This window comes from Rhamphochromis longiceps, linkage group LG17 (genome assembly GCF_057381845.1).
Source record: "Rhamphochromis longiceps isolate RC_006_pf linkage group LG17, R_longiceps_female_GT1.1, whole genome shotgun sequence".
NCBI lineage: Eukaryota > Metazoa > Chordata > Actinopteri > Cichliformes > Cichlidae > Rhamphochromis > Rhamphochromis longiceps.
This window is the reverse complement of record NC_140573.1, coordinates 28,559,248-28,584,893: the sequence shown is the minus strand read 5'-3', so window position 1 is coordinate 28,584,893 and position 25,646 is coordinate 28,559,248. Positions and strand designations below refer to the sequence as shown.

General features: G+C 40.5%; 1 protein-coding gene across 1 annotated transcript; it reads left to right on the top strand.

Moving 5' to 3' along the window:
• Positions 1–1,407: 1,407 nt before the first annotated feature.
• Positions 1,408–25,646, top strand: gnptab (N-acetylglucosamine-1-phosphate transferase subunits alpha and beta). The gene is made up of 21 exons (XM_085386189.1): positions 1,408–1,687; positions 2,120–2,205; positions 2,521–2,640; positions 2,844–2,894; positions 4,818–5,020; positions 6,020–6,084; positions 6,238–6,372; positions 12,832–12,993; positions 13,142–13,321; positions 13,437–13,607; positions 13,719–13,842; positions 13,929–14,144; positions 15,836–16,869; positions 18,415–18,614; positions 18,746–18,965; positions 19,061–19,174; positions 19,258–19,343; positions 19,417–19,515; positions 19,647–19,814; positions 22,098–22,188; positions 24,217–25,646. Exons 1-21 carry the CDS (start codon positions 1,526–1,528, stop codon positions 24,286–24,288), a joined length of 3,759 nt encoding a protein of 1,252 aa, XP_085242315.1. The 5' UTR covers positions 1,408–1,525; the 3' UTR covers positions 24,289–25,646.

The following is a 25,646-nucleotide window of genomic DNA, read 5'->3' as shown; positions in this document are numbered from 1 at the left end:
CTACTGATTACATCTAACTTTAAAAAAAAAGAAGCACAAAAACTATTCAGTTTAAAGGTTTGTACCACGTGTTTGGTGAGCACAATTTTGCCAGTCACCACACCCTTTTCTGATCGTGTGTTTCAGCAGATGGAGGGCTTATTTACTACTTGTATTCTTACAAATAAAATCATAAAAACACAGGACTTTTATTTAAATTGAATTTACAGGACGCTGGAGAGCTTTGCTGCATTACAGTATGTTGAATGTTGTTGACATTCCCACAGTAGAAATACACAAATTAGCACATTTTTAAAAATGACCTTAAATCAAGAATTTGGGAATTTGATCTTCCAAATTTCTTGGAGGAGAACCCTCAGACCCATTTTTATTCATATTTTTAGACTTTGGCAAAGTGGTGCCATATTGGATAACTTGTATTTACGCACAGTTATTTGAACAGATGATCTTGCACTGCAGTTGTTCAGAAATGTTCCATTAAGCTCCTGAAATGACATTTCCAAAGCCCCAAACTCAAGGGAGAAATATAATATATATAATATTATAATATACCCCTTTTGTACAATACTAGCAAAACCCCCCAGATAAAAACTACCCTGCACTTTTCATTATAGAATGAAAGTTGCACTTTCAGCATTAGCTCATTGTTTTTGAATTCCTGTCCTTTCTATACACTTATTTTAATAATTAGACTGCAATATGATACATTTTTGTCCAGCAGAAAACTGCTTCCATTTCTTGTGTCCATTTTAGGAGGAATACAAGTTACAGTCTAAGGAAGATGCATATTAAAACTACATATATTGTCATTGTTTTTGTTTACACAGACCCAGTGGTGAAGACAGCAGGTGAAAAATGTGAAGTAAATGTAAAATGAAGTTTTTGGAGTGAAAATAAAGAAACAACAGTTCTGATGCAGTTCCACTGATGAAAGACACTATTATTTAAGTCAACCTCAGTATTGATGCTTTTTATAAATGGTAAAATGGTAAATGGCCTGTATTTGTATAGCGCTTTATGTGGTCCCTATGGACCCCAAAGCACTTTATACTACATTCAGTCCTCCACCCATTCACACACACATTCACACACTGGTGATGGCAAGCTACATTGTAGCCACAGCTGCCCTGGGGCGCACTGATTCAGTAATTCATAAAAAGTTGTGAATATAATATAATATAATATAATATAATATAATATAATATAATATAATATAATATAATATAATATAATACATTTGAAATGTATAAAATGTATTAGGGACAATTGGCATACCGCGAGTTACTCAGTGAGAGAAGGCCGTGAAGGCACCATGCATTCTGCTCCTCGCCGCCAGAGGGCAACAATGAGCTTAAGAGGTGGTGATGGCAGCCGTGCGCGTGCTGCTTCATCAGCGCTGAGGAAGAGTCACAAGCCCGGTTGTCATGTGTCTTGCTCTGTGGCAGGCAGTCAGCTGACAAATCCGGCTCCTGTGTGATGTTTACTTTCTGTTTTCAGCGCGTTTATCTGCGTTTTTTCTGAATGAATGCGGCGCTATGCTTCGCCCAGGAGGACCATGGTAGTCGTGAACTCGGTGTTGAAGCTGGTGCAGAGGCAGACGTACACCTGTCTGTCCCACCGATACGGGCTGTACCTCTGCTTCGGGGGGATCGTGCTCATGATTGTTTCCGCCTTTCAGTTTGGGGAGGTGAGGTTTCTTCTCTTGTTTCAGCTCCTGTCTCTTACAGACAGCCGCTTCTGCTGTCGAGTTAGCTAGCATTTACTTTCTCCTAACAGCTGTTTTCAGCACACCACCTTCCCACCAGAGTCCACTAAAAATTGCTTGTTTGAGCAGATCTTCCTGAAAGTAAACAGAAATGTATTGCATGTCTTTAAACGACACGTCTCCCCAGACTGCCTCTGTTCTGTGTGTATTCTCCATTAAAACCACTACTGTAGCTCTATTTTAATTAAACTGCCTGCCCCTTTTTTTCAGATGTAGTTTAGATTTAGTTACACCAACTGCTACTTGATTTACGTGGAATATCAGATACTAAATCTCCCAAAAATGATTCAGCACTGTAGTGTGCGTGTGATTTTAAAATCGTGAACTACACGGCGTGTTCTTCTGTCCATGCAGGTGGTGGTGGAGTGGAGTAGGGACCAGTATCATGTGCTGTTTGACTCCTACAGAGACAACGTGGGTGGGAAATCATTCCAAAGCAGGTAAAAGAAACCAACCTTGAGCTCATTTCATAGATACATTTTGTGTCTTAGAGGAAATCTATCTTAAGGCATTAGGAACTAGAAATCGTAAAAATCTCAAAGCACATTGCACATTTTCTAATCCTAGCAGACAAGAAATGTGAAAGAACCAGACAGGGTTTAGCCATGCATGGATAAAAGTTAATTTACAGAGAAGTGTGTGCTGGGGAGGAAAACGGGGTTGTGGATTTGCAGTTTAAGCGCTGTCTGTTGAATTATGTGTGTGTTTGATTTATTATTTATTTTGGGGTTGTTGTTTTTTTTTGTTTTTTGCAGGCTTTGTCTGCCCATGCCTATTGATGTGGTGTACACATGGGTGAATGGCACAGACATGGCGCTGCTGAGGGAATTGAAGGCAGTCAAAGAGCAACTGGAGGAAGAACAAAAAGCTCAGAGGTAGCTTTATCTCCTAAAGTTCCCAAATACAGTAAAACTCAGCACGAAGGTCAGAGCATCATCAGCTGACATTGATTGGCTTGCTGATGCATGGGAAAAAAAGGGAATTGTGTGATTTTTATCCACCTCTGAAATGTCATCTGGTGTTAAAATAGACTGCAACAGCCCAATAAAATATAAATGCACTGTTCGTTTACACACAGGGAACGCCTGGGGAGAAACACAAGCGAGACAACTGAAGTGCCAAAAGACAGGTGAGTGTGATGATGGTGTACACAGTGGGTGTGTGATCTGTGAAGTTAAATAAGATGAAGTCTTATTTGTTTAGCAGTTCGTTATTTGGAGTACATATTTAGGGCGTGTGTGTAACAATTATGTGGCGACACAGTAGTGCGGGGGTTGGGACTGTTTCCTCACAGCACCTCCAGTTGTGCATGTTAGGTTAACTGTTTATTCTAAACTGACTGCTGAATGTGAGAGTGATTGCATGTTTGTGTAAAAATAATATGCAAGTTCAGGATTTAGATAAAGTGCTTGTGCTCAGTGTTTGTTGCAACACAGTCCACAAGAGTCTAATGCAATGAGAGATATGGAGAAGAAAATCTGGGAAGCTGGTAGCTGTTCTTGTGGACTTTGCCCTGTGTCCCCCACCTCGGAGGAAAATATAAGTTTTTAGTTTGTTTTGGGAACTTCTGGTGCAGCTAATGAACATTGAAGCCTAGCCTTCCTCTTCTGTGTGTTGGTCTGTGATTACAAATAGAAAAATAAATAAAAATGCACATACACACCTTAAGACACCTGCTGTTTTATGCTGGTTCTACACTATATTGCCAAAAGTGTTCTCTTGTCTCTTGTTTACACAGATTGAGTGACAGCCCATTCTTAATCCATAGGGTTTAATATGATCTCAGCCCACACTTTGCAGCTAAAACAGCTTCAGCACTTCAGAAGGCTTTCCACAAGGTTTAGGAGTGTGTTTATGGGAATTTTGGACCATTTTTCTAGAGGTGCATCTGTGAGTCAGACACCGATGTTGGACGGGAGGCTGCCTGCACTCCAATTCATCCCAGAAGTGTTCTGTCGGGTTGAAACCAGGACTCTGTGCAGGTCTATGTCTTTATCAGCTTTGCTTTGTGCACTGGTCTGCAGTCATGTTGGAGCATGAAGGGGCCATCCCCAAACTGTTCTCACAAAGTTCGGAGCATGAAATTGTCCAAAATGTCTTGGTGTGCTGAAACATTAAGTTTGTCCTTCACTGGAACTAAGGGGTTGAGCCCAACTCCTGAAAAAAACAAAAACCACACCTTAATCCCCCTCCACCAAACTTTACTTTTAACACAGTGCTTTTGTGTTTATCTATGCAGTCTAATGCAGCTAAGTACCACAGTTCTGCATCATACTGCTCGTCTGTTAACTTACAGAGAGGTTAAAAACAGGTTGCGTTAGTGTGGGTACATGGTGTGTTGAGTTTATTCTCAGACTTGTAGGTGTTGTGAAAAACCTGCTAAATGACTGTTAAAGTCGCAATGCAGTGGCATTGTGTGAACACCGAGGCTGATGTTGAAACAGGAAACACTGGTGGGTTGCACCACACAGAGGGTGTCAACTGATGGGATACCAGTTAGAGAAAAGCAGTTATTATTTTATTAACCAGAATGTTTACCATTGTTTACCATTTAAAGTTTACCATTGTTTTACTTAGCACTGTGATAATTGGCTTTGTTTGGCTTTTATTTAAGAAAAGGGGTGGTACAAAATTTTTTAAATCTTTTTTTTTAATAAAAACGTAAATGCATAATGATATAGAAGTGTACATAGAGGTTTTGAAGAAACAGTATTTTATTATTTTATGTTTTCCTCTTGCTTAAATGATATCAGTGCACTGAACATCTCTTTGGATATTTCCTGTTTCTGCTCAACGCTAAAATGTTGGTAGGAAAAAAACCAGCCCCGTCTTTCTTCTTCCTCCTTATTGTTGACTTTTAACCACAGATACGCGAGGTGCTCAGTGCAACATTTTCATGTCTGCTAAATGCGTAAACTTCATCAATTTTATGCATATGTTTTAAACCACAGTGCAAAGGAAGTAGCTCTCTGAGTGAGTGCACAGGTGTAGATGTGCTTATTAAAGGATTATTTATTTATTATTACCCCTTTTTCTGGCCATTTGTTTGCAGTGTTAAGCCTGAATGCCTGCTGTCCCATTGCATCATCGCGCCCATGCTGGCCCTGGATCCCGCTCTGCCGGCCAACATTACGCTCAAAGAGCTGCCATCCCTCTCTCCCTCCTTCTCCGCTGCCAAAGAGCTGCTGCTCATGAACAAACCCTTCCACCAGCCTACCAGCTTCTCCTTGGTCGTCTTTAACTCGCAAGCTGAAGGTAAAGAAACAAAGAGGATCAGTAAAGGATGCTCTTTGAATGACTTCAGTCAGCCGACTGCGGGTGGAAGTGTAGTAGCTGAGCCTAGCGGGCAGTTCGTCACTACAAAACATGTTATTTTTAACTAATGACGTCAGTGATCAATACAGCCGCTGCAGCTGCCAGCAACAGTTTGATCTGCAAAGATGACAGCGGCCAGGATTGAATTATTCATATTCATGCAAGAGCGCTGACGTCCACCCTCTGTGGACAGTGCTAATAGTGTGACACACCGTACAGCATGAAGAGAGACAACACCAGTGGGAGAGCCTAGTTAACAAATAGTGTGTATAAGTGGACGGATTAAGAGATTTTTCTCATTCTATTTTAGTTTTTCTTCTTTATGTTTTACTTGTTCTCCCGACTCATTCAGGCTGTTTTTACCTTACATAGTTCATCGCACCCTTCTGGATCACTTTAGGCGCCCACACACACACACACACACACACACACACACACACACACACACACACACACACACACACACACACACATTCATTTCAAAGAGGGCGGAGCTGTAAGTGTATACTTTTGTGTGCTTGAAGACATGAAACTATAGCAGGAGTTTAAATTTAATGATAGCGATAACATTAGTGTGGAAGCCAGATTAAATAATCAAGATCGTTGTGCACTGGCATAACACTTGTATTCAGTGCAGTTTCTAACACTAAAACCAGAATTTTGCATTCAGCTTTTGAGGAAACAACTGTGACATAATTCATCTCTAAAATGATGACATTCATCAGTTTTTGTAAAATAATTTAGGGTTTCATTTGCTGACAGGAAACTATTCAGACACAGCATTTAGCAGGCAGTTTGTTTAGTTTGTTGACGTAGCCCACACTTTCCCAGAGTTTGTTCCACTTTGTTTTGCACTTCATGCACGCCTGTCAAAGATCGAACTATGGAAACCTGAAGGTGTGTGTCTGCTGCTCACCATTCGTTCATTGCTCCCTGCAGCCATTAAAGCGTATACAGATGTGTCTAAAGAAGATCAGAAATTCTCTGTGTCCAGATGTTACCTGGTAAGTTTACATCTGTTTTAGCACTTTTTAAGAATTTTGCATTTATTCTCTTTGTGCATGTAATTAATTCTGTTAGCTTTTCCATTTATAAGAGAAGGCAATAAAACACCAAAAGGCTTTTATTTTGAACCTTTGTTGTTGTGTGTCACACAGACAACGGATAAAGAGGCTCCGGGTCTGACCCGCATGCAGACTCTGGCGTATCTGAGCGGCTTCCCTGCGTCCTTCAAGGAGACGGAGAGGTTGCGAGCCAAACTTCCATCTGTCATAACCAGCAAAATCAAACAGGTACCAAAAGTCATTCCTTCTGCTCATTAAATAAAAAATCTTCTACACCACCTTGCTAGAGCATGAAAATAAGGATGTTTTAAAGTTGGTTTTAAAACAGCAGATGGCAGAGTTGCACTTTGGTGAACGTGCAGCAGACGCTGTCACTTTATGTAATTGTATTTCCTACTTTCAAACACTGTATTATTTCCTCCCAATTCCTTGCATTAATTCTTCTTCATCTTATCCCTTATGTGAAATAGTGACATCAGAGCGATGCTAAAGGATGTTTGTATATCACCATCTCAATTACACCAGAGTAGAGAACTATAAGATACTCTCTGATCTTTTTTTTTAAAGCATAGCACCAAATTCTAAGAATAGTTTAATCGCAGAAGTCAAATCCTCCTTGAAGAGGAGATTGCACCTTCCTGCTAAACCTGCGTTTCTCTATTTTAATCGGTGACGTTGTGTTGTGGATAAAGGGCCTCTGTTTAGCTCAGTGTTGTGCTTGTGTATCTAATAATTTTCTCTAATCAGAACTCTGCTTTATATTTTGAGACAGAGGAATGCCACTAACAGGTTGGGATTACTCAGAAATAACCAAGGAAAACAAACCAGGCCAGGGCTGAGTGACCCTGTAGCTCCAGCCGACAGGCTGCAGGACAGGCCTGAGTCTTCTGATAATGCCCTCATGTGGCTGATGAGCACTAATGGGTGATGCATTAGATAAGGTCTTTCATAACTGCCTTTGTTTTTAATAAGAATTCAAAACAAATGTGTTATCAGAAAGTCTTACAGTGTCAGAGGACATTAAAGCAAACCGATAACTTCCAAAAATCCTTAGTATAGAAATTAGTATTTTTAATTGAAGCAGTTAAATAAATTAAATGAACTATTTTTATATTAATATATTTCACAATTTCACAACAGGGTACCCATCTTCTGATGATCACAAAGCTCAAATCATCCCAAACTGGTTTCTTGAATGTGACAGTATGCTCACTGTACTCATATAAGCACCTTTGAGATGTGGTAGAACGGGACATGATTACAGATGTGCAGCCGATAAATCTGCTGTTTGATAGTATCGTGCCAATATGCACCAAAATCTCTGAGCAATGTTTCCAGGACTCTGTTGAATCTGTGTCATGACAGTTTGACAGTTCTTAAGGCAAAAGTTGGTCCCACCTGGTATTAGACAGGTACCTGATAAGGACTACACTAATAATGAGCTATAACATGTAGGTTAACTGCATTTAATCTAACTCATCATTATCCAACCCAGCTGTCCCGTCATTCCTTCCATTCGTCTCCAAGTCTGCCACCGTCTTGCCTGGCAGGTCATGTGATAATAACTAGTGGTATTCAGGCTGTAACCTTAGCTGTCCATGCAGGGGTTAACATTAGAGCAACTGTTTTCAGTGGCGCATTGCCAGCCAGCAGGCCAAAAGGTCACCAGGATTTTTCTGACCTCATCTGCACTCTTAAACACATCCTTGCATCTCAACCACACAGGAAAGATGATGGAAATAGTGTGTGTGTGATTGGTGTTTAGTGGTGGAGGGATTCTAGGTACACAGGCCACCACACAATGCTCAGTTTGGATTTCAGCATATTTCCAGGTGCTTCTTGGCCGGTTCTGTGAAAGAGGGATGATGTGCATAGTGTGGAGGGAGCGGCTGAGCGCTGAGGGGTGGCTGGTATTTATAGCTGGTGTTAGACCGACGACTATAGTGATGAAAGCTGGACCACAGCCCCGATCATCTGCCTGTGCTGTTGCCTGTCAGGTCCTGCCCACTGTGTTTGTGTACAAGTCTGCTGATGTGATTGTATTAGCGTGCGTTTTGATCTGTAGAAGTGTGTGATTGTCCACGTGGTGTGCTGTCTGCTCCATGAAGTGAGGTTACATACAGTATGTTCACAGAAATACAGAGCAAATAAGACAGTCACAAAAATGTTGAATTTCTAAGACAAAGTAAACCGTTTGTACGTGCTTGGCCAGGACATCCTTGTAAAAGAGATTTTATGATCTTGATGGATAATTTTTTTTCCTGGTTAAATACATATGAAATTAATATACAGATGTATAATATATCAGCCAACTGTCATCTGAATGTGATAGAAAGTTTGAGCTGTGTTTGCTTTTATTACCAAGCAGTCTGACTAGGATTTAAACAACTATAAACACAGAGAAATGCCTTCGGTCACTCAGGCTAAATCAGTTTTCACAACTTCCTTGTTTCATTGACAGAAAGAATCCAGAACCCAGAACTTGAGCTATAGAAAATTTCAAAGTAAAAGTTGTGCCTCAGAACTGTAGCCAACATATTTTTGAAGGTGATCCTTTTACTTTGAAAGCAAAAGGATGTCACATTTTTCACAGGTTTCCTAAACCTTGGACAGTGTTTGTAGACTAAGTCCATCACTTCAATTCAAACTACGACAACAGAAATATGCTAGTGACCGATACAATGACAGCGTAGTTTTCCTTGACGACAGCTGGTTGCAATGTGCCCAGTCTGTAGACCTGGTGTAACCAATGTTTTTCCCAGCAACTGTTGTCAGTCTCCAACAATCACTCATAGACACTTGCAAAATACAAATTTTTCCCTAATAATCAGTGGTTGCCAGATGGTTGCAGATCAGTCTCTAGGCCTGTCTGTCTTGGGTCTTATTCAGTTTGAATCACAGTTGTCACAGGTTTGTGGACTGAAATTGCGATGCCAATGTAGCGGTCATCTTTTAGAGCTAAGACTGATTGTGATATGGGTTGAATGCTAGCAACCCTTCAGCAAGGACTGTATAGATCAGGGGTCCCCAATCCCAGTCCACAGGGCTGGTGTCCCTGCAGGTCTTAGATGTGTCCTTGATCCATCACAGCTGATTTAAATGGATAAATTACCTTCTCAACATGTCTTGAAGTTCTCCAGAGGCCTGGTAATGAACTAATCATGTGATTCAGGTGTGTTGACCCAGGGTGAGATCTAAAACCTGTAGGGACACCGGCCCTCGTGGACTGGGATTGGGGACCCCTGGTATAGATTCTTGACACAGCGACTGGCAGATAGATGCTAACTGGTATTTCTATAGCAAATCACAAAAACAGCTGCCTCATGGCGCTTTATCTTGTAAGATTGAGACCCTACAATAATATAGAACAAACCCCAACAATGAAACAACCTCCTTTAAGGAAGCACATGGCGAGAGTGGGAAGGAAAAACTCCCTTTTAAAAGGAAGAAACCTCCGGCAGAAGCAGGCTCATACTTGTGTGCTTCAGTGACCCACAAAGAGAAGGACGATGCAGATCGAGCTGCATGCTGCTGCAACATCCCAGTCCATCTGCTTGAAAAGATCACTCGGCACTGGGTTAATTACTTTATCCACATTGTCAACTTATTTTTCTAGTTACATTGTCCACAGTCCCTGCAGTGACACACGGCCCACAGTGATGAGGGTTTATTATGTGTTGAGAGTATAATACACACGGGACATGTTAATACTGTGGTGTGGAATAACTCGCGCAGCCGCCTGAAGCAGATGAGCTGATGAAATTAAATTTCACGACAACCATTCCCCCTCTACTTCAAAACAAGGAAACCTATCCATATATTTAGTGCCTTTTCTTTTTTCTTTTTTTTTTTTGACAGTCTGTGTTCTCCCAAAATTAAGACAGGAAGTGGTCACATGCAATGACAAGAAAATTGAGGATTTTTCCACCTCTGGGTTAGCCGTTGTTAGCTGTGGAACCAGTTTGGTTTCATGTGTCAAGCATGCTGCTGTAAGCGGACGCTGCTGAACATAGCTCGACTGTTTATGATGAGAAATGTTACAGCAAGACGAAGCAGTTACTGTATGGGATAGCGCTTAATCCTGAAACCCAGTAACAGTAGCACAAGAAATCATTAAATCACTGAACTGATATTAAAGAAGGATTATGATGTAATATGTTTTGTGTTTGCTTACATTAGTTTTTGTTTTTCAGCTTTATTGACAGATACAATGAAATGAAAAAATATGAAGATTTCCAGCAGTCCTTAAACCAAATGTCCTTATAACCAAATATTGTTGTTCATAATTTACTTAAATTAAAAATGAATGTACAAAATGTTCTTATGACAAGTATCTATAGGTCAAATTACCAAAGTTTGGTTATTTTTTATATTGATTATGATGCATTAGATAAAAAGGTTTGTGGGTATAAATTTACACTTCTTTGGAAAGCGTGCGTCTGTGTAAAGCTGCCACACACCTCTGCTTTGTGTGTATGTGCCAGTGCATTATCATGACTATAAAGAGTGCAACCTGATCTGTGCCTTGTTGTCTCCGGGCTGCGTCCCGCTGGGTTTATAAGTCCCAGCTAATCCGCCTCACCTAAAAACAGGAGCAGAGGAAAAAAAGCGGACGAGTGGAGGCAGAACACGATCTCGTGTGAAGGGACTCAAGAAGTTTTTCCTGTAAAGTAAAATACTCGATTACTTGCTGTTAGCAATATTTTACTATTGCAGCTCATTTTGACTATTATACAGCGCTTAAAGAATTTATTAGCTCACCTTTCAGAAACACAAGAAAATACAAATATCCAAAATATTTGTATTTTGTTGTGTAAGACAAAAAAAGTGTTGTTATTTGTTAGATAAATAAGAAAACTTAATAAGTTTGACCTGGCACACTGGACTTCTCTAAAAAGTCAGAAATTAACCAAACATAACATTTAAACCCTAAAACAAATGGTTTTTGTTCAGGAATGCAAGTAAATACTCAAACAGTTTTAGAGTAAAGTACTTGTGGACACTGGTGGATTTATCAGTGCAGAACCATAAAAGAAATATTTTGGTAAATATCAGCACTGTTAATCTTAGGGAAGCTGTCGCATAAAGCTTCCACTGTATCTTGGTCTAATAAATTTATTAAGCATTGCATATTTATATCTCAAGTTTTTTGCAGTATTTTTATATGGAGTTTATTTGTATATAAACATCCTTACCCTGTAATGCCTGTGCCATGAAGAAAACTTAAAAATTCAAAGTATTTAAAAAAACAGACAAATTCAAAAAAATAAGAAATAAAGTCTTTATTTGCATAAGAAAGTTTTAATTTGTATGATTTTTGTTGAATACAGGAATATTGAGAATTTATTGCTCACAGTTTGTTTATTTTAAGCAAACATATACAGTGGTAAAAATGACTAAAAAGTGTTAAAGGATTAAGAATATTGTTCTTTAATGGCTAAAGTGGTCAGAAAATGATGCAGAGTGAAAAAGGTGCAATATTTTACTTAAAAAAAAAAAAAAAAAAATGAAGCAGCTGAAAGTTTTTTGCTGTTCATGTTGTGGAGGCGTTTTTTAATGTTTGAGAGAGTAGACAAAAGGTTTTTAATATCCAAGGCTGGGGGCTCACACACTCGCACGCACACGCACGCACGCACGCACGCACACAAACACACACAGAGGGCTTTGATGCTACACATAACTCCTCTGAGATCAGACAGAGTCATATTCATGTGACCCTGCTGGAGAAGATGACATCACAGAACTTTCCGAACTCTCACCTCTTTATACGCACGCACGCACGTGTATCTATGACTTCAGAGGACCTTTACTGTGACTAGCTTATCTCTCTATCAGCTAACTTTAACTGTAACTACTGCTTGCCTAACCTTTTGAGGAACTGCTTTTGTCTCCATGGAAAGACTTAGTCAACTGTTTTTTCCAGTCATTTTTGTCAGCCTCATTTATCGCCGTCTTTCAGAATTTTCCCTCTCCTAGTCTCTGCTATAAGCTGCTGCTTTAAATTGAAATCTTTCTCACTGTTGCATATGGAGAGTTTTGATTTTCGGCTTTATCGGGGAGCATTTTTAAGTTGGTAACTCTGTCCAACTAGAGGTTTAGTGCTTTTAGGTTTTAGAAGGAGAATTAAGCCTTATGTAAAATGCTTGTTTTTACTTTTTGTGGATTAATAAAATAATAATAAGCCTATAAACATGTCAACAGCTCTGTGAATTGCAGCTTCAGTCCACTGAGTAATATTTTATGAAAGTTTACCACCATTAACAGCTGTCTTTAGTGCTCTAAATCTGTAGGTTTAGCATGCTTGGCACTAAACAGAAGCTACAGCTGAAGATGGTAAACAGGTTTTTAGTCCAAAAGTGTAATTTCAACCAACTTGATAAGTGACATTTGAATAGTCAGAAATGACAAAGTTGATAGACGATGTGTACCAAATGTGACTGCAGATTTGTATTTAAACACCAAAAAATGTAGCCCCCTGGTGGCCGTAAGACAGAACAACATTAAAAGGTATTGTGTGAATTGCAGGATCAAAAGTAGAGCCTAAACATTAGTATATCTTTATCCTTTATCCTCTGCTTCATTTATTTTTACCAGGTCAAGTAACTTATTAAAATGCTACTGCAAACCACTGGACTATTCTTCCAAGCAATTAACACTGTAATTGAAATGTGTTTATTTGTCCCTCAGTTTGAGTTGTACTCAGAAGCCAGCATCGCCCTGCTCCACCTCAACACGCAACAGGATTTCACTGACTTGACTCAGCAGGCCAAGAAGAACCTGACACTGGATGGGAAAGAGTTAACCATCAGTCCTGCATACTTGTTCTGGGACCTCACTGCTATTTCACAGGTAGAGTCTTCTTTTTTTTAATCCTTTAATAATTGGCATTTGGTTTATTTATTTATTTTTTACACAGTATTGCAAGATGTGTGCGGTAGGCACTATATATAAGATATATAAGATGTTAAGAAAGAAGTGTTGTGTGTTTGCCCTCCAGTCTAAACAGGATGAAGATGTATCAGCCAGTCGATTCGAGGACAACGAGGAGCTTCGTTATTCGCTGCGCTCTATTGAGAGACACGCCCCCTGGGTGCGACACATCTTCATCGTCACCAATGGGCAAATTCCCTCCTGGCTCAACTTGGATAACCCCAGAGTTTCAGTTATTACACATCAGGTAAAACTTGAGCCTCAACTTCTACAACAATAAAGGTCCGGCTGGAATACAGAAGCTATGCTTTTATTCATAGTTTATTGTGTAAATTAGCTAACTGCTCCTTTTGGATTTCCAGGATATCTTCTCGAACCACAGCCACCTTCCCACTTTCAGCTCACCTGCTATAGAGACCCACATCCATCGTATTCCTGGGCTCTCCCAGAAATTTATTTACCTCAATGATGATGTGATGTTTGGCAAAGATGTGTGGCCTGATGACTTCTACAGCCACTCAAAAGGACAGAAGGTGCGAACACAACATGAAAAGTGCTCACAGTGAAGTTTGCCCTGAAATATGAGCCACAGTTTCATTTTTTAAATACTGAAAACTGGCTTTATTTTGCTCAATTCCCTGCAGGTATACCTCACCTGGCCGGTTCCTAACTGTGCAGAAGGCTGCCCAGGATCCTGGATCAAAGATGGGTACTGTGACAAGGCCTGCAACAACTCAGCTTGTGACTGGGATGGAGGAGACTGCCTGGGTAAAGATATCAACACCGTTGCGTCTTTTTTGTAAATGGGCATGTTTGTGCTGTGTATATTAAATTTTTTAATCCTTCTCTAAAAGGTGCAGCAGGGAGCAGTCGATTCCCTGGTGGGGTCGGTCCCGGTGGGGCTGGAGGGGCCGGGGGACAGGTGTGGCAGTTTGCAGGTGGTCTAGGAGGCATAGCGGGGACATCCTACTGCAATCAAGGCTGTGCCAACTCCTGGCTGGCTGACAAGTTCTGTGACCAGGCCTGTAATGTACTTTCCTGTGGCTTTGATGTGGGAGACTGTGGCCAAGGTATGTTTAAAGCAATACATGTAATAGTGTTTGTTTTGTTTGTTTTTTTGGTGTTTCTTTTGGTTTTTACTATTTTATAATATAACCCTCAAAGGTAATCAGGTCTTTCTGTTGTATTATTTTAGGTTCAATACCTGCAAAAGGATTAATAAATTGGTAATATGTACAAATATAACTGCTAATAATATGTAATAAAATATGCTGACAAAAATCCTTTTAAAACGTAAACATTTTAAAATCATAATAGGTAAAATACCAGACTATGGTAAATTATGTTTTAAAGAATAAAAGATTTATTTTATTAATCTACTCACTTAGTTACTTTCTCATTTTATTATTTATTTAGTTACTCATATACATACTTGTTTATTTTATTGATACCAGAATTTAAATTACTCTGTTGCAGATTCAGCACAAAGAATAAAGTAAAAGCAGTAGTCTACACTAAAAACAAAAGACTTTGTTATACTTGGAACAGCCATATTGTCAAAATTGTAAAAATTGTCATATGCAACATGGATAAATGAAGATAACAAAAAAGACATAATAAAAACTATCCCCAAAATTAAAAAATTACTGCAATTAAAGCCCCAAAAATGACATGAATATAGAAACTATGAGCACAGCTAAATAGAGAATGTAGAAAATATTTTTTTAATAAAGGTGAAGACGTTTTTCAGTTAATTACATTTTAAATGAGATGCAATCAGGAGCTGAAATGTAGAATGAACGTATGTATTGTGACATGAACTAGCAAAGACTGTGCGAATCGTTCCGTAAACAGCAAAGCTGTAAGAGATGTTATACAGTGTGTTTAACTGCATGTCCAGCAAATGGTGCAGAGGCTGGTCAGGATCCTGACAGAGGAAGCCGAGCAGTGTGGTGAATCAGTCAGGAACAGTATTGATGAATTTCCTCAGTGAGTAATATGGACGCATTCCAACAGCCGGCAGGTCGATAATCAGGTGACAGAAATGCTCCTTCACGGTAACATATCCAGGATTATGGCACTTTTCACTCACTTCTTCTTACTGCTCAGATTAGTGTCTCTGTCTTATCAGTATAGCCACACAATATATCAATATATCAATCTGTCTGCGTGTTTGTCTCTTTGTCCACCAACTCCTCCTAGACCTTTAGGAGATGAACAACCAAACTTGGCACAAAGGTGCATCGTAGGCCCCTGAATGTTCTGATCTGTATCAGACACCACAGTGTTATCATATTGCCCTCCACCCACCTAACAACAGGCTGAAATGACTTGGTTTTTGACTTTTTGCAGCTATAACATCTTATGAAAGCTAAACTATACATTATATATTGTAACGTCATTATGTTGCCTAGCAAGCACCCTTTTGCATATATGCACCCACAACTCTTTATAAAAGCTTTGCAGCACAGACGATACTGTAGCCAAACATGTATTAATAATATTACTAAGTATCCTATAAGAACTTATAAGGATTGACTTGTTTTTATGTTCTGACACCATAGTTCTTGAATACACAGTCTAAATGTGCAGTGTAATTTGCGTATGAACAATAAACAAGTTTATGTTTTTATTTAAAGTGAACCTTTTTGTTGCTACTAGCACCCTAAACATATTCTTTTGTCGTAGGGGGGAAAAAGACATTCGAAGTGTGTCCCTTGGGGAAGTGAGAACGTTTTGAAAGAACTCTTTTCTTTTTTAGAACACTTTAACGAGCTGCATCATGTGACCCTACTGAGGAACCAGAGCCACTACACGCTCCCTGTGGGTGAAGTCAGGCCGTATTTCAGCTTTGAGAAACTCGCTCGCAGAGTCTCCGAAGCCCACATCAGCGAGAACCCCGTGGTGCGTCACACCTCTGTCGCAAACAAGTGGAAGACCATTCACCTGCTGCTCCACCCTGGTTACAACGCGACCCAGATCCACTACAACCTCACTTTTCAGAGAGACGACGACACAGAGTTTGCTATGAGCTTCAGTGTGGCTGTCGACACCCGTGAGGTTTCTCAAACTAACGCGTCCCCGACTTCAAGCAAAGATGCAGGAAAAGAACCGAACGCGACTCCGACCCCGGACCCAGTGTTCCCTTTCTCTGATATTCCTGAAAACAAACGAGGGCCTAAGCTCAAGAAAGGGCGGCCTGGAGATCCTCAGACTATCATAGAGGTTCCTTCTTTAAATGTGTCACTTTTACCAGCTGCTGTGCGCAAAGAGCTTCAAAAGCTGGAGGAAAAGCTTCTGATCGGTGACATTACTATGAAGGGTTACAATCTCACAAAAGCTGAACTTTTAAAGCCTTACAAGAACCTGGCGGAAAAGCATTTGATCCCTGATTCACAGCTAGGCAAAGATGATGCGAGCAGAGTCCAGAAGAAGTCCTATAAAGACTTGGACGGAGAGGATTTGAAAGGAAAAGATGAAACTGGAAATAAAGAAGAAATGTCTAAGAAAGATGTTGCCGTGAAAGACAAACCCGTTACTCCTCTCGTACCAGTCCACATTGATGATAAACTTCTGAAAGATTTGATAACTGAAAGACCTTTCTCTCTGAAAACTGCGATTGAGAGGCCCCTGACATCAAAGCTTTTAAACAGACTTTCCCTCCAAAAAAGTGCGGAGAGTCAGGCTGAGCCGGATAATGCTGCTGCAGTGGGGAGAAGGCTCCAGCACTTCATCTCCTCAGACCGAGGCTTCCTGCCGTGGGAGAGGAGAAAGTATTTCCAAGCTTTACTTGAGGTTTGTACATCCCTGTCTTCTAGGGCTGAACGATTATGGAAAATAATCTAATTGCGATTTTTTTGCCCCAATATTGCGATGCGATATGCGATTATTTTTTAAGGTATTTGTCTTCTGTATTATTAAACAAAGACAAGCAATACATCATATAGTATGGCCAATACTATATTACATTAATTTTAAACTGTTCTTTCCTGGAAGACAGACCTCTGTTATGATGACATGAGGTGATGCATGAATTGATGACTGACATTTTTATTTAACTTCTTCAATCACAACAGTATATTTGAACATACACAATAGTTTATTTTTAGCTTACAAACATCTGAGCATAAAGTGCTGACAAGGAACCCTGGTGTAAACATTAAAATGAAAGTCAGTACAATGTGCAGATTGCAGAAATATACATAAAAAAAATCAGTGGCTTTACCACACTCAGTTTTTCGACATCTGTGAACTACTAGACAGTCATTCAATTAAAAAATAATATTAAATAAATAAAACTAATAAATAAAAAATACACACATCTTACTGATCTCTGCAGTCAGTAACATTACACATAAAGTGCAAACATAATAGCAATTGTATAAACACACACACAAACACGCCTTTAAAGTTTAAAGGCGTGAAATTGGACGGTTCTGATTAGCGTCACCGCTGTCTCGGTGGAGTTTATTAAACTCGGCCGTCTGCTTCTTGCTATCTAAAATATAACCAGACACTGGTGTAAATTCTCGACTGTCTCATACTTCTGTTTAATAAGTTTTCTGTTTGACGTTTAGTCAGCTGTGTGAAAACCAAGGAGGAACCCACCCGGGGGATTAATAAAGTTTTATTTTATCTAATCTAATAACTTTAATCTCAGCCAAACCGATTTACTCACGAACAAACAAAACACTGAAAAAAGCCCAACAATAACATTTTTAGGCTGTCTAAGTGACTTATATATTACGTTTAACCCGAGCAGCGAAACTCCGCGGTGATCTGAAAATGATGTGCCGGGAGTTGTGCCGTTCTCGGCCGCATCAGTAACCCTCGAGCTCCCGGCTAGCTGTCGAGCTGGTGGGTAGCAGACGCCTCTGAAAACGTCGAAGCACTTTTGCAAATATGGGATATCTTGATAAACCGAGCAGATATTTGATGTTTACACAACTACTTTCTCGCCTGAAAATATGTTAAAAGTTTATTTTGTGACCCAGAAAGATTAGTATGAGTAATTTTAAAACTTAGTAGCGGCCGCCATTGCTGGAAACTGGAGTTTGGCTGGGCCGCGCTATGAATTCTGGGATATGGTAGTAATTTGGACAGCCTTCGGCGCGTCGCTGTGACGTAATCGGTCTACAAATGCGGCCTCAGGAGGATGCAGCCCATGAATTGTATAATATAATCGCAGTATAATCGCAGCCTTTGCGGTTAGAAAATTGCACTTGATCATGTCGCGATATTATCGCAAATGCGATATATCGTTCAGCCCTACTGTCTTCAATTTAAAGCTCCACTCAAAAAACTTGATTAAAAAAAAATAAATTTGTGTTTACTCCACAGGAAGAGGAGCGTCTTGAGAGCGAAATGGCGTATGAGACCGATGGCACCGCTACCAGGCGAAAGCTTCAGGACACTTTTGCTGACTCGTTGCGCTACGTCAACAAGCTGCTCAACGGCCAGTTTGGCTTCACGTCTCGCAAAGTCCCCGCACACATGCCGCACATGATCGATCGTCTCATCATGCAGGAGCTGCAGGACACGTAAGTGATATTCTGTCTTATCAAATCAGATTTATATAAATATATTTCTATTTCTATACATGCTTAGAAACAGCTCATCTGTTTCTAAACAGTCATTATTTATATCAACCACTCTGCTTGGTCTTCTTCAGATTCCCGCAAGAGTTTGACAAAACATCGGGCCACCGTGTTCGTCACTCTGAGGACATGCAGTTTGCCTTTTCATACTTTTACTTCCTGATGAGCGCTCAGGATCAGCTCAACGTGTCCGAAGTGTTTGATGACATCGACACCGATCATTCGGGTATCTTGTCTGATCGTGAGATTCGAACTCTCGCTACAAGGATCCACGAGCTTCCACTAAGCCTCCAAGTTAGTCAAAACATCTTTCCCAGCGTACATGTCAGTAAACAGTTTCCAACAGTTCAAGTTTTGAGTTTTGTTTTTATTCTTCGTGCCGTTTTTAGGACCTGACAGGTTTGGAGCAGATGCTGATAAACTGCTCTAAGACACTCCCAACTAACCTGACCCAGCTTCACCTGGTCAACCCCACTCAAGAAGCCTACTATGATCCTAGCATGGTGAGATGTACAGCTGGCTTGACAAGGTAATATTTATTCAGTGTTGAATTATTTGGCTGATTTTCTGTTTTCCTAATCTGCAGCCTCCTGTCACAAAAGGCCTCATCCTCCACTGCAAGCCAATCGCAGAACGTATTCACAAAGCCTTCAGAGACCAGAATAAATACAAGTGAGATTTAATTTATTTCAATGTATACGAGTAGTTGTGTATACTAAGCTGACAGAGCGCTTTTGATGGACAGGTTTGAGATCATGGGGGAGGAGGAGATAGCTTTCAAGATGGTGCGGACCAATGTGTCCCACGTGGTCGGCCAGTTAGATGACATTAGGAAAAATCCCAGGTGAGGAGAACTTTATATTCCTTAGAAGCAGATGCTTTTTCATTGTTTTACCTTAATGCGGTGCAATCAAAGTTTACATCTCTGCCATCCTTGTTGTTGAACTGTGTTATTTTCTTTAATTTCACCAAAAGGAAGTTCATCTGTCTGAATGATAACATCGACCACAGTCATAAGGACGCTGCCACAGTGAAAGCCGTGCTGAGAGATTTCTACGAATCAATGTTCCCGCTGCCGTCCCAGTTTGAACTGCCCAGAGAGTACCGCAACAGGTTCCTGCATATGGAAGAACTCCAGGAATGGTATGTTTAGCATTTTTAGCAAGTTATATCCATTAACTGCCATCTAATAAGTGCTAACTTCTAAATAAAATAATATCAGAGTTTAAGTTGTTAGAGATCTGTCGATAGAGTTACACAGGAATATGCACCAATCAAGCAGAAACCGAACCAAGAGATTCAGTTTAGTGGTTTGAATTAGCAGAAATGATGTCTCACAAATAGGGATGGGTATCGTTTAGGTTTTATCCGATACCGGTGCCAAATCGGTACTTTTGAAACGGTGCCGGTGCTCAAACGGTGCTCAAACCGGTGCTTAAAGAATGGAGAACACAAAATTGGTCCAAAAACCTCTCATGTTCAGCTGTTTTTTTGTAAAAAGATAACAATGTTAGCCTTTTCTGCAGCTATGGGGCATATATGGTATCACTCTTGGCTGGAAGCAGTGCTTAAACAATGGAAAAAACACAAACTTTGTCCAAAAACCTCTCATGTTTAACTGTTTTCCACTTTTTCTTTGGTCATTTTAGCCTTTTTGGCCAGGGTGAAGGGAGTATCTGCCATCAAACAAGAGGACAGCCGCATGTAGCTATGATGATGTTTGCTAGTTCACCTTACATGCATTAATGTAATAACGTGGTTAGCCTACTCAACGTAAATCACACAAGAACAACATTAAGCTACTCACGCAGAGAAGAACGGCTGCTGCTGCCATCAAATACGGCGCATTTCTCGGCTTTTAAAAAAACGCTATGCTTCGCCAGGTGTTTCATGAGATTCGAGGTGTTACCTCCTTTAACAGTATCAGCTTAAAGCACTTGTTGCTGCTGAGTTTGCATATTTTGCTGTGAAGTACAGCCAGACTTTTAACCGCTTCGCCTTGGACATTTTTAATCTGTAGCTCTGTGCTAACAGAACGTACGTACCTGGCCCCGCCTACTATCCTCGGAAACGTAAAACGATTGGCTAAAAGTGTATCACAGCTCAGGAAAAAAAAAGCACCGAAATAAAGCACCGAAATGTGCGCTGCTTTTCGGTCTGGTTACTACCGTTTATGTCAGAACCGGTGCCATCATGGCACCGGACACCGGTACCCATCCCTACTCACAGTTAGCAACTTCTAGCCACCTGTTACAGCACATATCCAGCTTCTGCCTTACCTCTGCCTTTGTCATGGATTACTTCTAAGCCTTAATTAAAAGGGCGAGTTATTTAAAAATTTGCGTCTGTAAAGTTGGTCTGAAGAGGACCAGAATAATTTTATGTATCAGGCTGTAAACAAGCTTATTTTTGCTAGTTTGGCATTTTAAGTGTGGAGGTGGACTCACTTTTGGAGTGAGCATCAAGTGGTCATGCAAGGAACTGCAGTTTTCAGCCCCAGAGGTCGCAGCTGGGCTAAACAACCTTTAGTTTAGACTCCTGAAAATATCAGAGAATTCAAAATTTTCATCTCTCTGATTCAGTGAACACAGATTTGTGGAAGCTGATCCCCCCTGTAACATTGAAATTTATGGATGAACTGCCTTTAGGTTACATTTAAATTGTCTGCTTTGTCAACTGCAGCGAGGAGTAGGTCACCAGAACAGTAGTGAATATTTTTAATCACTTTTGTTACATGGCATATTTGAAAGCTTTGTCTATTAAATATCCATAAATAACAGGAAAATGTGTAGTTTTTTGTCAAATATGGCAACACCTTTTGGCAACAAGAACTGAGATGCTTTAAACTAAGGCATGCACACAAATATAACTTTAAGCTCTGACTCCTTCCCTCACAGTCGAGCTGTTTTCTCCATTCATACTAAGGTATGAATTTGTGTCTGGCACCACGCAGGACAGCGCATTGCCATGTTGGACCAGTGGGAATCCCTCTGGAGAGTTACAGGGCTCTTTGTCAGGGATCCTGCTCCTGCATTCAGGGCGCTTCACCAAGGGAATGCAAGCCTCACATAGAGGCTTTGTAATTAGACCGAGCCGCTTCAGATGAATCACTAGTTTTAAGATGCTTGTAAGATCATTAAATGGTTGAGACTCTCAACTCCACCCCTTCCTTTCCACATCTATTTTCCATGTCTGTTTGTAAGCTTGACAGGCAGATGGTGTTGGGTGATGTCACCTTGTCATTCCATTGCTGGCTGTCCTCTGCGTACTGCATGCTTCCTCCTTGTTACATCACACCTTATCATCCACTGACCTGCCACTGCGAATGTTTACCTAATGCAGAACGATCATTTGACGCCTGCCTCTGTACCTGTTGGAGTTGGATTGAAGTTTTTTGTTAACTGATTGAAATGTGTTGTTTCCCAGGCGGGTGTATCGGGACAAGTTGAAGTTCTGGACCCACTGTGTCCTCGTGACCCTCGTCATCTTCACTGTCATATCCTTCTTCGCCGAACAGGTCAGTGTTAACCATGAACCACGCTCTGCTCATTTAGACATTCAGACAAAGATACACACAGAATTTGCTTGCACACCTCTCCGTTTCCATGATTCACGCTTGAGTTATGATAACGGCCTTCGCTACCGAAATTCCTCTCTGAGGAGCGTCCATCTCGTGTGTCGAGCTAGTATGACCAGCTATGTCGTGACCGGCCTTTATCAAGATGAAAGACCCCAGCAGCCTTTTATGGAAGGCAAGACTTAACTGTCTTTGTTAACTGGGATCAGACAATTCCTGCTATATATTGAACCTTCAGAAAAGTTGCATTTCAAGCTGTAATAATATACAGAAAGTACTTAAAATCATTTTAAAAGCAGGAAAATATTATTGGACACATTTCAAATTCTTCCTCTTTGGTGTTGGAAACGGTTTAAAACAAATGCCACGAGTTGTTTAACAAATACTAGTCGACTGTTCTGAGGTACCTTCCTAATCCAGAGGTTTCCAGTTTCTCCTCAGCGAACTAAAAGAAAGGTTAATAGTTGCAGTGACCTTAGGAGAATTTCCTTCACAGAAACCCACGGGACCAGTGTGTCACACTTGTCTTGTGTCGTTGTCACGGTACACAGACTGACTTCTGATGTCTTTCTGGCACTATCTGAATCTGGCTGCCCTTCTGTTTATGTCAGAGTTTAGATTGGAGAGATCAAATGTGTCTTCACTCCTCAGAGGGAGGTGATTTTACTCGGCTGCTCCATGTCTAAGATTATCTTTGCTTTCTTGAGTTACAAACATCTGAGGGGACTCTGGTATCAAAGCCTTGATTGGTGAAATTAATAGTTTGACATTTTGGGAAATATACTTGCAGTCTGGGCACAGTTACATGAGAACATTGATGCCACTTATAACCCTTTGCTGTTGCTAAAAAAACAAATGAAAAATGGTGCCAATGAGGAGGTCGAGACGTGGAGTCAAACTGCCGACCTTCTGATTTATAAACCTTTGCTTTACCACACACACTGTATCCTTTTGACAGTCGTGAAAAATGAAATGACAGCAATTTCCTGTGCTGTGATTTAAAAGTCGTGTTTTCCTATTTTTAATAAAGAAAAATGTTATTTTAGATACAATAGATCTGCATTTGGCAGCAATAACTTGAGCTAGATATTTTCTGTATGACTTTCCCAGTCTCACATATATTGCTGAGGAATTGGCATTAATTCATGCACAGCTCTCTTAAGGTCTCTGCACAGCATTTAAACCAGGTTGAGGTTCATTCTTCCCTTTTTCAGCCTTTGTGCTGTAGATTTACTGCTGTTCCTGACGCAGTTTGGGCCAAGCTTTAACTTTAGGCCTCACACTTGACTCTAGAATACTTTGGTATACAGAAGAGTTCATGGTTGGCTCTATGCCTCCAAGGTGCCCAGGTTCTGTGGTCACAAAACGAGCACAAATGACTACCCCTCCGCCACCGTACTGACAATTGGCATTAGGTGTTTGTGCTGTGTTTGGTTTTCTCCCGACACGGTGCTGTGCATTATAGCCAAATATCTATACTTTGTGGTTTGTTTGACTTTGCAAACCTAAGCTGTGCTGTCATGTTCTTTAAGACTGAATAACAAGCCATACTTACTCAGTGTTTTTCTAATTCTGCTGTGATGAACTTTAACATTTAACATGCTAACTGATGCCTGTAGAGTCTAAGATGTAGATTTCGGGGGTTTTGTAGTTTCTCCATGAATCACATGGTCTGATCTTGGAGTGAATTTGCTTTGACAACCACTCCTGGGAAGATTGCGGCAATATATTCACACCGGAATTTGCCAGACCTGCAAACTGCCTTGACCTTTTCTTTGCTTTTATAGAGGTGCTCACATTTGCTGATGATCATTTAATTAGGTGCATTATAGATTGGATAGATAGATCTCTATCTTCTCCATGTCTGTTCAGAAGGAAGTTAATGACCTTTATTGCCACCCCTTTCATATTCAATCAGTTGTTCTCCAGGTTTAGTAGTGACATTTCCTCTTTCCCCTGTTCCTGCAGCTCATCCTGCTGAAGCGAAAGCTGTTCCCCAGACGCAGGATGAACCGGGAAAGCAACCCGGAGCGGGTGTGAAAGCGGAAGACTTCCCTCTCTTCATTTTATTGAACAACAGCCTTGGCGCCTCCTCTCCACCTCCACAGTGAGCACAGGAGAAGGATGCAAGCCAGCTGGAAAAAGCAATCCAAGATCCTCGGCGCAGAATTGCATCACCGTGGATTTGAGGAGAGACTCGTGTGAAATGTTAATGAAACATTTTTCAGAAGATGATAGACAGGGCTGGCCGGTGAGGAGAATAGCAGCCAGACAGGAGGTGCTCATAAATCTTCTTCTCTTCCACTGGAGGCACCCGAGACTTTTTACACACCACGAACAAGCAACACTCCTTCCACCCTGCACCACCCTCCTCACGTCCTGCCCTCAGCATGCCACTGATTAGTATTCTGTTAAAGTGGGAAACACTTGATATCAGCATGTCAGTGTCTGTCGAGACAAATTTAAAGGTTTTTTTGTTTGTTTGTTTGGTTGGTTAGTCAGTTAAATCTGGTGGTAAAAGTCTCTTTACTGTTTTTTAATCTGTTTTATATCACTGTAAGTTTTTGGAGGGTTTTGTTTGTGTTTGAGGATGCTGCCTTTGCTGCTGGGATGCTGACAGACTCATAGAGTCAAATGATAATCAACACAGTCATTACTTCTAGTTCTTTTGTGTTTATGTTATAGCTAATTTTAAAAAGATTGAGGATCAAATTTATACATATAGGACAAATAGGAATAGGTGATTAAAGTGTTGGACGCCATATCTTCGTCTGCCATATTTGAAACAAGAAAACTTTTAGTGCCTTCGTTGTTCATTCCTGCTTGTTTAAATGTTTTTGTTAATCTCCCTTTGGGATTTTAAAAGGTCTTCTTGTAAATCCTAATGATATCTTACTCTAATCTTGTGGTTTACAGTAAGAATGAATGGGATGCAGGATAATATGAATATAATTCTCTGCGTGGTACAAATGTAAGTGATTGGTGGAGCTATATTAGAAGTAATACTACAGCTTTCAAAGCTGCCTGTACGTGTGTCCCTGTGGGACTCAGCAGGCTCGCTGCTGTCTGAAATTCAGACCTCCTCAGCATGTTCTCTAACTTATTTTGATTGTATTGTTGTGACAGTGAGCCCCGTGACTGACACAGCCGATTTGAGTTCTAGAATGTAAACGATACGCAAGTGTTTTCCTCTGAATGCCAGTTTTATAGTGTTTCTTATTATAGTGACAAAAATGGAAATGAGCACTAGCAGCTGTCAGCATTTTGCCACTGTGCTCTGGGTTCATAGGATGTGTGTCAGCAGATGAGACGCTGAGAGCCATATTTGGAAGATGAATTTACTCTAATTGCACCAGTTTCGTTGGTTTAACAGAAATAAATGTGATTTGGTTCGGTCA